At 41.9% G+C, this 12,457-nt stretch overlaps 1 protein-coding gene and 1 pseudogene across 1 annotated transcript in view; both read left to right on the forward strand.

The window, feature by feature from the left end:
* NFKB1 (nuclear factor kappa B subunit 1) overlaps window positions 1–12,457 on the forward strand; it is an 87,208-nt gene that overhangs the window by 37,524 nt on the left and 37,227 nt on the right. Inside the window, exons 6-9 of the mRNA XM_066631639.1 lie at window positions 3,219–3,367; window positions 7,060–7,223; window positions 10,094–10,252; window positions 11,412–11,516. Of these exons, the coding sequence (XP_066487736.1) occupies window positions 3,219–3,367; window positions 7,060–7,223; window positions 10,094–10,252; window positions 11,412–11,516 (577 nt within the window). The remainder of the gene's footprint in view (window positions 1–3,218; window positions 3,368–7,059; window positions 7,224–10,093; window positions 10,253–11,411; window positions 11,517–12,457) is intronic.
* On the forward strand, window positions 6,652–6,768 carry LOC136656676 (5S ribosomal RNA; annotated as a pseudogene).

Genomic DNA, 12,457 nt, shown 5'->3' on the forward strand with positions numbered 1-12,457 from the left:
TAGGGAGAGGGAATTCTAGGAAGGCTGGCCAAGAGATAGGAAGTAGGACAGTGGGGAGGAAAAATAATAGTTGAAGAAATTAAGATCTGGGCCAAAACTACACATAGTGCCTAAAGACAGAAGGGAGTGTGCTCAATTGACGGTAACCAGAAGGAAATGGAGATACAAGAGAGGAAGGCGGGTTATGTATCCCATTGCTCTGTTTCCCATCAGGAAAATCCTTGTGGCTGTAGCTTCTCTGCCATCACTGCAGCATTATATCCTGGAAACACTAAGACTGCAAGCTTATGCACCTTTCTTAGGGAGTAAGCTACATTAAATACAGCAGAACTTGTTTTCGAGGAAGCTTGCATAGGATTAGGTTGTTGGGGGCAATGTTGGAGCAACTTGGAACATAACTTGGAAAGTACTAAAAGGAAGGGTCCTGCTAAAAAGAATGGAAAGTATCCAGAGACTTCCCATGTCCCTGCACGTGCATTTGGAAGGGGGAACAAAGGAAAAGTAGAGCCAATGTTATCTGCTCCCATGGTATGAGTGCTCCATAGTATGCAGCTGGTTTAGTTGGGCACCTGTACATTATTTTTTCTTCCTCTTTGGAGTCTTCTTTTATTTTACTGTTTGTACAAGTAAATTGAAAGATAACTGAAGTATATGTGAAGTAAAATTAAATGCATGAATTGGCAGGCACAGGCAGACAAGCTTCCGGGCTCCCTGAAACTGATATTTCAAAATTCTCTCAGAATGAGTCAAATTGACAACACCTCTGCAATTTGCACAACAAAACTTTCTCTCAGTTAAGATAAAGTGTCAGCTAAAAATAAGCTATTTGGAGTTAAAACTTGATCAGTTTAGGGACTCTGAATGTTGTCTCACACTGTTGTCTGTGTTCTAAGAGTTACCACAGTACTTGCTTCAAGGGCTGTTTATTTCCTTGTTCAGCCTTCCTGGTGCTTATAATGTTGATTAAATCTTTGTTTAAGAAAACAAGTGCTTAGGCCAGTGATTGAATTACAAGGGGCCAAAGTGAGCTTTACCTTTTGATGGTAATTGGGTAAAGATGCATCTTTTAAAGTGTTGGATCTCTTATATTTAGCATGTGGAGAGCAACTGACCCTGCAGTGTCTCTTTTGGAGGTTGATGCTGGTGTTTCTTATGCATGTTTTTAAACTGTGAGCCCTATTTGGATAGGGGACACATGAAAATTAGTTTGTGAGCTTCTTTTTTTTGTTGAAAAGCAGTGTATAAATATTGGTAGTAGTAATGATAATGGCCCCTGTTGCTATTGTTTTCAGAAGGCTACAGAAAGACCATGGTGTAGCAAACATTGGTAAGAATCAGGAATTGGACTTTTGCTTTGATTAAGGGGCCTCAGTCTAGTATATGGGATCGATGAATGTTTGCACGCTACTCAGCCACTGCAGTTGTCAGTTTGGAAAAGCAGCCATGGATGCCCATAGATCATGTCACAGCCTTGTGCAGAGTTGTAGACTTCAGGTTTGGCACACTGGAGAAGATGGTTTGAGACCTCTGTGTGTGCATGTGCCCCAGACACCCCAGACGCCCCAGAACTTTCTCCTGTCCTTTCTAGCTCCGCTTAGCCTACCCTCTTTTCTTTTCTTTCACCGCATTTCTTATTGTGAATGAGCAGCACTACTGTTCCACAGCAACTTGATGTTCAACTTCCATAGGGCTTCCACACATGAATAACAAAAAGATTAGCTTATTTGCATGTACTTGATATCATCACTTTCCTCAAATTAAAAAGTTATTTCTGAGGTGCCATCAGTTGACTAAAACTTTGCATCCTGGATGACTCAGACTCTGCTGTTTTTGTTTTCAGATCTGCTTTAGGTTAGCCAGTTTGGAAAATGAGGCATATAATTTCCACAATGATAATAAATGAATGAGATCTGGTTTGTAAGTTTTTAACATGTAAAGCAGGGTAGAAATTTTATATAAGAATACATTTATATCCAGTGTTTAATTTTTCTGACCCTTCTGATTTCCTTACAATCTCTCTACTCTCTAGCTTCTGATTTTCAGATGTGGGCTGTAGAGACTGGGTATCTGACTGCTGAATCAGTATACACAGTCTAACAGCCTGATCCTCTGCCCCGGCAACACCACTTCCTCATGAGCGGCCTGGTCAGCGGCCCCTTGTAAATATGCCATAAGACATGTCGCAGGGAGCTGGCGGAGAGACTCGCACCACTCAGTGCTGAGCCTTCCTGCTGTCGGCAGGAACAGATGGAGCTGCAGCAGTCACTGGGTGGTGGGGAGGGTGGGGGAAAAGCAGGGAGGGGTGAAACTGGATGGGGGGAGGTGGATCTGGCCTGGGAGGGGGTGGGGACGGCAGCAGAGATTGCCACCACTCCTATCCTATCCCCCCTCCCAAGCCTCGAAGCTTAACATGGGTCTCCTAGGTTTTGTGCCAGTGATTGACTTGGTGGAGATCCAAGTAGACCCATCAGGGCTACACAGGGTAAGGCAACTGATGACCTCCGGCTGCTTTCTTTGCCTTGCAGGATAAAGCAGCGGCCATTTTAGCGCCACTGTACCGCAGGGCATGGGAGCAGCCTAGGACTGGGCCCTTAGAAGTTAGAGCCATCATGTCCTAATTCATCATCAGAGACCAAACTAAATTATTCTTTGGTGGGGGTTGAGTCATCTGTTTGGGGAAACCTACTTGCTGCATCTCCCATAGCTACATCCCACCTGAATAAAATATTTGGACAGAGAAATCTGCTTGCCCAAACATTTATATAACATGACCTTGGATCTTTCATACTTACTTTTCAGAATCATATTGCTTAATTTACTATTAATGGCAACTGGTTCCAAAGAGAGAGATCACTTTCAGTGTCCTATACTCTTTCTCCAGTGTGACCCACATGAGTTAGCTGCTAGGTGTAAGAACCTGCCAATTGCAGCTGATTGTCTGATCTGAAAAACTGTTTGGGAACATGTTGAAGTTTAATTACATGGACAGAGATTTTTGAAGCCATTTATGTGCCACTTCCAGAACTGGAAACTGTTCAAGCATCGCATACTTTGTAATATTTGAAATATAAATTGATATATTTTATTATGTCATTGCACTTTGAAGAGTGAACCTATTTCCTAGCTACTCTAATGTGAAACACACTGAATATATCAACACATAATCATGACAATGAATAATTGCTCTGTATGGACACTATTTGTTCTGCTTCTTACAGATTTGCAATTATATCGGGCCTGCAAAAGTAATTGTACAGTTAGTCACAAATGGAAAAAATGCCCACCTGCATGCGCACAGCTTGGTGGGGAAACACTGTGAGCATGGTGTATGCACAGTTACTGCAGGACCAAAAGATATGGTAGTAGGGTAAGTGCACTAATGTGTTGTTTGAACATAATTCCTAGGGAACAAACTAGGTTCATAGGTAATGTCAAACCATCCTTTGGCACAGATGAACAAACTCTGTCCTTGGGTGCTCCCTCATCTCATCTGCACTGATTTTACCTCACTTCTACTTTAGGGTCAAATCATCCTGGTTTGTGGACACAGTTTGACTCTGCCTTATCATGAAATTGAAAGTGAGTGGAGAAACCAAAGCATGTAAGAGATGATGGTGGAAAGAAAAGAGACTATGTGAGCATAGGGCCCTCTCACATAGTACTAAACCAAGGTTTGATGTTATACTATGGATTAATGTGGTTGTATCAGAAATGCAACTAGGGAGACAGAAATAATAACAATAATGGTTTAAGTGCTACATTTGTTCCTTATTTATGACTGCTTCACATGAGTTCTCCACCTTGGGTAGTTGCGGCTCCAGGAGCCTCGTTTATCAGGTTTCCACACATTTGAATTTCCTTCTAAAAGATGTCAAAATAGATGCAGTTAACTCGCAGAAGAAATAATGGGAACCGCTGCTCCAGTGCAGGGAAGTAAGGCTACGTAGGACGGTGGTTCCACTCCTGTGTATTTCTTTTACTATTAAAAGGAGAATCTCAGCCACTGCCGTAGAAGCACATGGGACAACTAGATGTATATCATATGATTGCCCCAGATGTGTGGTTGGCCCTGAGAGTTGTCTGACCCAAGACTTTGCTTCAGACATTCCTATGTCTCCAAGAGCTTTCACAAACAAACAACTTTTTAATTTTTATTTCACCTTCAGTTCTTTGCACTATATTGCTGTTTCCAAAGTCTCTCTCAACTTTCAGGAGCAGCTTTGACTGGCAAGGCTGAGAAATCCTGCACATAGTTCTCTGGACCCTCTTAACACCCCCTCTCTCTGCACACACATTTCCAAGGTTCCAAGCAGATTTGGTACATCTGCTGTTTCTGGTCCAACTCACTCCTAGGCCAAATCAGTTGTCCCTTTTACTGCTGTAACATAAATACTAGTGTGATGTTAGTATAAACATTGGAAACTTTAGGAGACTGTGGGCCCAATCTTATTCAAAGTTCCAGCACTGATGCAGCTGCAATGCAGTCCCAAAGTAAGGGAACAAATGTTGAGGAAGTTTCCATCACTGCCCCCGCCCACTGCAGGATGCCAACATGCATTTGGCATGACTGCACCCGTGCTGGAAAGTTGGATAGGATTGGGCCCTTAGACTTTGTGTGAAGCAACAAAGGGAATACTAAATTCCAGTTAATCTACTCCCCTTTTGAAGGAGATTGTTACAATAAGTATACATGAAATGGGTTCCAGGGTTGGATCAAGTTTCAAGTAAGTACTAGTTTGATATCTTACACCTAGGTTTTTAGAACATATGTGCCAATCTTGAAAAGAGTGGCAAGGCAGAAGCTGCTTTCAAAACTTGAAAGGTTCTTGCTTCTGATGTTAAGACCCAAGTTAATAGCAATTTGATTGCAAGCATTTAAGTTTGTTCTATTGAAATTCTGCTGCTTAATCTTGAAAGATTTGTGGATGTTTCTTGCTAAGTATTTTGTTGTTTTTTCCCCTCAAACACTCTGAAATAGACTTGCCCTTAAGGAACCAAAAGAAATATTGTAATCTTTCTTGTTTTCATACTTGATAATGGAGATTAACAAAAATTCCTGCAATTTCCCATTGAATTTAGGTTATATAACTTGTTGTCACTACAGTATTTGTCTAAGGGCGCAATCCTAACCAACTTTCCAGCACTAGCATAGTTGTGCCAGTGGGGTATGTGCTGCACCCTGCAGTTGGGAGGCAGTCACAGAGGCCTCCTCAAGGTAAGGGAATGTTTGTTCCCTTACCTCGGAGTTGCATTGCCCTTATCTCAGGGCTGGAAAGTTGGTTAGGATTGCGCCCTAAGGCAACGATCTTTTGCATGCTTCTTTGGGGGCTAAGTCCCATCAAATTCAGTGAGACTTATTTCTGAGTAAATACGCAAAGGAGTGTGCTGGCTCAGTGCATCTTATTTTATTTATTTATTTTAAAACTGCATAGCTAGTTTTTTCATACATTTAAAGTGACATACAAGATAATAAAAATTTAAAATGGCTAAAAAGAATACCATAAAAATATAATCAGATAAAAATCAATGAACAACAATGCATAGGAGCAGATAAAAACATAAATAAATAACAGCAAATTAAAACCATAAAAGCAGCACAGAATAACAAAACCTATAAGCAATGATTAAAGAAAGTGGTCACCAGCCCCTATAAGATGCATGGCCATGTGGCTGCACACCTCCCAGCCAAGCTCTGCACATGCATCATGGAGTTCAGCAACCCAGAAGTTTCAGATGATGACATCATCACTGAACATCTGAAGGTGGCACCATGTGACACCACGCTGCTGCCGAAGGGGTCCACACACTGGCATAGCCCCCCCTTCAAAGGAAAGCAGTTTGTGAGGGGAGTCATCCCTTCTCATAAACTAAATGAAATACATGTTTGCCCTATTACTGTTAAAATTAAAGCCCTAAATATGTTTCTGTACATTTTTTTAAAGGAATTGATTATGTTATTAGTGCTTATACTAGAAGAAGGATGCACAAACCCTGGGCTGGGGGCTGCTTGTGGCCCTCAGGGACTTCCAATTCAGCCCATGGGGAGCCCCCAGTCTCCAGTGAGCCTCTGGCCCTCCGGAGACTTGTGCCGGCCCAATGCAACTGCTCTCAGCATGAGGGTGACTGTTTGACTTCTCGCATGAGCTGCGGGCTGAGCGCTGCTTGCTGTTTCACGTCTGTGATACAGCAGCAGCAGCAAAGGAAAGGCTGGCCTTGCTTTGTCCAAGGCCTTGAGCTATTGTAAGACTTTCATTCATTCATATAAGTTCCATCTCTAATATACTCATTTATGTACATATATGCAAATTTATTCAAATTTGAAATGTAAATTAATTCTTTTTTTCCCCGATCCCGGACACAGTGTCAGAGAGATGATGTGGCCCTCCTGCCAAAAAGTTTGGACACCCCTGTTCTAGAACATAAAATAGCTTACATAAAATACAAGTTGAGCCTATTTATCCACAGATTTTATATCCATGGATTTGGCTCAATGCAGGTTAGCCAGAGCCATGTTAAGCCAGATTTGACCCAACCTGGAGGTGACCAGAGCCAAGCTCCTGTCACTTCCGGAGTTCAGGTAGGCTCAGAAAACCATGAGTACTGTTATTGGTATTTTTCAGTATCCACAGGGGGTCCAGGAACAGAAGCTCAGGCAGCAACTGTTACCCTGCACATGCCCAATCTCGTCTGATCTCGGAAGCTAAGCAGGGTCAGGCCTGGTTAGTACTTGGATGGGAGACTGCCTGGGAATACCGGGTGCTGTAGGCTTATACCATAGTCTTTCGAGACTGAAGGTTGCCAACCTAGGCTCAGAAACTACGGATATCATTATCGGTGGTTTTCAGTACCCGCAGGGGGTCAGAAAAATACGGAACAGAACCCCCACAGATAAGGAGGCGCCACCTTTACCATTATCCAGACTGAGTGAGAGCAGGCAGGAGACTATTTTTAAACTCCATTTCCTAAATGTACTGGGACCAGGGGATTGAAAAATGTGTAATAGTATGTTCTTTTGAAGGATGTCAAAGATCTTTGCAAATATTTCATATTTTTGTTTAGTTTTCCAAATCTGGGAATACTTCACGTTACAAAGAAGAGGGTATTAGACACACTGGAAGCACGCATGATGGATGCCTGCAAAAAAGGTTACAATCCGGGACTCCTAGTGCACCCTGATCTGAACTATATACAAGTGGAAGGCGGAGGGGAGAGGCAGCTAACAGGTGGGTGAGAATTTACTTACTGTGGTTTCAGAATCCAGCAGGGTTTTTAAGAGTACATTTGATGATTGCAGACTGGTGCTTGGTGGTGTTTATTAATTATTTAATGTTTTACTCCCAGTTGTTTTATAGCTGCTGCTTGCCGCTGGTTGGCTTTTCAATATTGTGTTATTTATGTATTTTGTGCATCTAATAATTTATATGTATTTTAATTTGTTGTGAGCCAACTTGAGTGACTCTCAGGGAGGAAGGATACAAATCAAACAAACAAGTACAGTATGGTTTAGGTATCTCTAGCACATTAAATTATTACTGTTTGTTCCTGACAACTCTGGCTTCCAGTCTTTAAAATAAGAAGCTAGCCATCTTTTTTTCTCTTGTTTCCACTAAATGAATGTCCTTAAAGGAAAAGAATGTTAGGTCTTGTAAATTCTTAACATAAATAAAGTAAACATTTTTCTCTTTTCCTTGAAGGACATTCAGTGAACGTAAAAAGAGAAAAATGTTTATTTTATGTTAGAATAATAGGTCTTGTACATTCCCAACTTAAATAAAATTGGAAAGAAAAAAATCTAAGTTTCTATGTGTTGCAGTGCACATTACTGTTCAATTGACGAATACATTTTTCAAAGGGCCTGTTTGGATGTGTCGTCCAATTAGTGCTGCCATCCATACAAGAAGATGCACAAACCTTCCTGCCACCCCACCCCCAGCATGCTGTCTTGCAACTGTATAATATTGTGGGCATGAACTATAAAACATTATTTGTATGCAATTTGCATGCTATTTAAATCACAAGCGAGGGTGGTTTGGATGGTCTGCCCCTCTGATGCAATTATGCAAAGTGGAACAGCACATCAAAAGGAAGGGGTGATGAGTGTGCCTATGCCCTTCATCACATGGTGGGTGGGACTGGTTGGATATATAATCTGACATGGCTCAAAGTTTGTCTCCGCCTTCAGTTCCCCCAGTCTTCAATAAGATTCATAGTGCTCTTTTGAATTTGCTTTTAAAATAGTATTGACCTTTTCCAGCCTGCATTTTTATAATAAATTGGGGGACTTTGTGTGTTGCTTCTTCCTACCTCAGGTTGCTCTCTCTCTCTCTCTCTCTCTCTCTCTCTCTCTCTCTCTCTCTCTCTCTCTCTCTCTCTCTCTAAGGGTGCAATCCTAACCCCTTATGTCAGGGCTTTCCAGCACTGTCATAGCAGTGCCAATGGGACATGTGCTGCATCCTGCAGTTGGGTGTCACTCATAGAGCCCACCTCAAAGTAAGGAAATGTTTGTTCCCTTACCTCGGAGCTGCATTGCCCTTATGTCAGTGCTGGAAAGCACTGACATAAGGGGTTAGGATTGTGCCCTATGGCTGCTACAGGTGGCTTCAAGTAGAGTATAATACCAGCACAGGTTCTTATACCTTTGGTGTATCTTTATTTATTTTACAAATTTATATCCTGCTTTAACTCCCAAGTAAGCATTCAAAGCAACTTACAGAAAACAAAAAATACAATATAAAAAATATAAATTTAAACAATCCCTTTAAAAAGTATGTAAAATCTTATTAAAAGACAGAAGCAAAGAGCAGAAAATGAGCAAATGGTAAAAAGAACACAAGCGCACAGAATTAATCCTTAAAAGTCTTTTATATTTAAAAGCCAGGACCTCAGAAGGTGAGAGTAAAAGGAAATGTCTTTAAGCTCAACTGGAGGGGTCTTTAAGTCTCCCCCTAAGGAGGGAGCAGCTCTTTAGGGAGAAAAAAGAGCTGGAAGAGGTGGTTTTTGCACAGATACTGTAGAAATGGAAGGAAAAATTTTGTTTATATATTTAGAATATTTATAACCTGCCTTTCAATTAGAATTTTCGAAGCAAGGTTCAGAATTATCAACTAAATACCATGGTAATACAAGAGGGAAAATCATGACAGCAGGTACTAAATATAAAACAGTGCTGACTAGAGAAAGCCTGTTTAAATAAAATAGTCTTAACAACCTGCTGAAAAGGGACAAGCCCCAGGATCAGTCATAATACAGCAGGGAACGGTTTCTAAATATTTTGAGCTAGTACTGGAAATGCTTGTTCAGTAGTGACCACCAGCCTACTAAAGGAACTGCCATAAAATTCTCAGTGCCTGATCTTCATGCATAGGAGGACATATGTGGAAGAAGGTAAGAAGGTATAAAGGGTCAAACATCCCCTTCTCTTTTCCTTCCAGTGCTTCCAATTGCATTAATCCTGAAGCCATGTTTACCCAATTAAAAGGGTGGTGGAGAAAAAAAATCAAGAGTAATAGAGAGCCAGGGTGGTGTAGTGGTTCGGGAGTTGGACTTTGACCTGGAAGATCCAGGTTCAAACCCCCACTCAGCCATGAAACTTCCTGGGTGACCTTGGGCAAGTCACAATGTCTCAGCCTTGCGTATCTCACAGGGTTGATGTGAGGACAAAAGGAGAGGAAGAACCATATACACTGCTTGAAAGAAAGGTGGTATAAAAATATGAAAAATAAATTTACATAATGTGTAATTCTTGCCTTCTTCTAATACCAGTTGTGTGACCAACAGCACCCAGCTTTCATTATCTGCAGGGGATCTATCTGCATGCCTTCTGGTCACATCCAGAAATGTTTTGAAGCATGGGGAGGCCACTCCTGGGCCTCCTCGGGCCTCAGAAGAGCAGGTGAAGCCTTCTGAGACACACTTCTGGTTTTTCACTTAAAGTTCTTGCTTCTAATGGAAAAATGGAAAGGGCCCTGGGCCTGATCCAGCAGGGCTCTTCTTGTGTTCTTAATTAACCCCGTCTAACTCCCTCTCACTGTCTTTCACCACTAACCACTGCTGTCACAAGATTGTATCAATTCACTTTCTTTTTTGGTTGTAGAGCGAGAAAGAGAAATCATTCACCAGGCAGCACTTCAGCAGACTAAAGAGATGGACCTCAGTGTGGTGCGGCTCATGTTCACAGCTTTCCTTCCTGACAGCACTGGCAGCTTTACCAGAAGACTTCAGCCTGTCTTGTCCGATCCTATATATGACAGCAGTGAGTGCTTTGTCCTTCTTTCATTCTGCTAAGGCCAAACCCCAGTCTGGTGTTCATTTTTCTCTTGTTTAATTATACATTTAGGATATATAAGTGGCACCTCAGAATCTGCGAGGGATCCATTCTTGTACCCCTTGTGGATGCCAAAAACCACAGATACGGAAATCTGCAGTTTCAGCCCTGTTAAACCCTCCAAAGGTGACTGGAGCTGTGACTGGAGCTGGAAGGAAGCCCTCCCCAGGCCTCAGAATGCCTTAAAAGGCATTAAAACATGACTCAAGAAACATGTTTCCCTCAAGAAACTGGAAGTTGCATTTTTCGTCCTGAAACGGCCATTCTGAAGCCCATAGAGTGGATGCATGTGGCCTCTGCAAGCTTCAGAAAGCCCTCCAGAGGCAACTGGAACATAACTTTTCAGCCAGATCCACACATAGAAAATCCACGGTTAAAATAACTCAACCTGTAGAGGTTTATCCTGTACTAACATAATCTGAATAGTTAAGAAAGGTCATAGCCTTTTAATAGGAAAGACCATGAAATATCAAAGAAACACAGTTGCCTGCAATATTGTGAAACTGAATACTTTTCTACGATATGTACCTTTGTAAATCATATAGTAACGTAAAGGACAACAGAAGGCACACTGGCCTTTTGTGTCCCTGGGTCAAATTCATAATAAGATAAAGTCGTAAGTGTCTCCATAGTGGAATTGCTTTGGTGCAATTGATGTAATCCATAAAGGGATTAATTCCAAGGAAGGACTGAGATCTGAAAATTGAGAATGTTGGCACTACTCCTCTTCTCTCCACCAGTCTGTCTCCACCTGTTTCCACCATGGAGATGGTCCTCCATTCCTGGTGTGGAGAGTGGTGCAGTGTGACAGCACCAAGTGAGCCTTCTAAGGAAGTAGTTTAATAAACTATTGAGGGAAGGGATGTCCAGATTTAATGGACTTTCTGCATTAACAGTCATCCCTTCTTTCCTATTAATCAGTTAAATTGAGGGTTCATTGCAATGCATTCCCTAATACTGTGATTTGTATCTTTAATTTGTTATTCCATTTCATGTCTATTCCTTTTTCTGAGAGGAGTAAACTGTAATGTGCTGTAAGTCTTCCTGCCAAAAAGATGACTTCGCTCTTCTTCCTTATATTCAACAGAAGCTCCCAATGCATCCAATTTAAAAATTGTACGAATGGACCGGACTGCAGGCTGTGTGACAGGAGGAGAAGAGATTTATCTTCTTTGTGACAAGGTTCAGAAAGGTAAGAACCCCAGATGTTCCAAAAATCATACTGAACATGACTCATTAAAAAATCACTGGGAGTTTGCATGGTGTAGTGGTTAGAGTGTTTGTCTGGGCTAGCTATTTGTTAAAAAATATAGTTGACTCTCATCTGCAGGGGATCTATCTACATGCCTTCTGGTCACATCTGGAGGTGTTCTGATGCATGGGGGGGGGGTCACTCCTGGGCCTTCTCGGGCCTCAGAAGAGCAACTGAAGCCTATTTTCTCTAAACCAGAAGTACATCTCAGAAGACTCTAGCAGGCCTTCTGAAGTGCAGGGAGGTCGCCCACGACCTCCCTGCACTACAGAAGGCCTTCCAGAGCCTGCTACAAGGAACTTCCAGTTTTGTGAAGAACCGGAAGTGTGTCTCAGAAAACTCCAGCTGCTCTTCTGAGGCACAGGGGGGGTCACATGCGGCCTCCCTCCTGATGCAACCAGAAGACTCTTCCAGTTGAATTCATGAGGTACAGTGAGGCCCTCCTGACCCGTGTTGGGTCATATCCATGAGTTCCGAAACCACATTAAGGAGGGTCAACCTGAAAACCACACTGGGGCAAATAGTAACATGGGGGAAGGGGAGACTTTTTGGCAGAAAACTATGGAAGGAGGAAGGGTTAACCTACTCTCCGCTTTTTGTTTGAAAAGAAACATTTGCAGGATTAAGTGCACCTCTAATTATATGCAATGTGTAGTTTGTCCTTTAGAGGTTTTTGTCTTAATGTTCAAGGCTATTTCAGTAACTAGTGATGGTAATAAAGTGAAATGAAGAGGGAATACTGATACTTAGTTTTTACAAAACAATTCTGCTAAAAGATGCTTAGCACTGTTCGCTACCAAAAAAACTAAGCTGGGCTTGTGAAACTATATAATAGCTGAGGGTTTTTTTTTAACATTGTTGCCTTGAAGGATAGTAGATGC

Source organism: Tiliqua scincoides, chromosome 6 (genome assembly GCF_035046505.1).
Source record: "Tiliqua scincoides isolate rTilSci1 chromosome 6, rTilSci1.hap2, whole genome shotgun sequence".
Taxonomy (NCBI): domain Eukaryota; kingdom Metazoa; phylum Chordata; class Lepidosauria; order Squamata; family Scincidae; genus Tiliqua; species Tiliqua scincoides.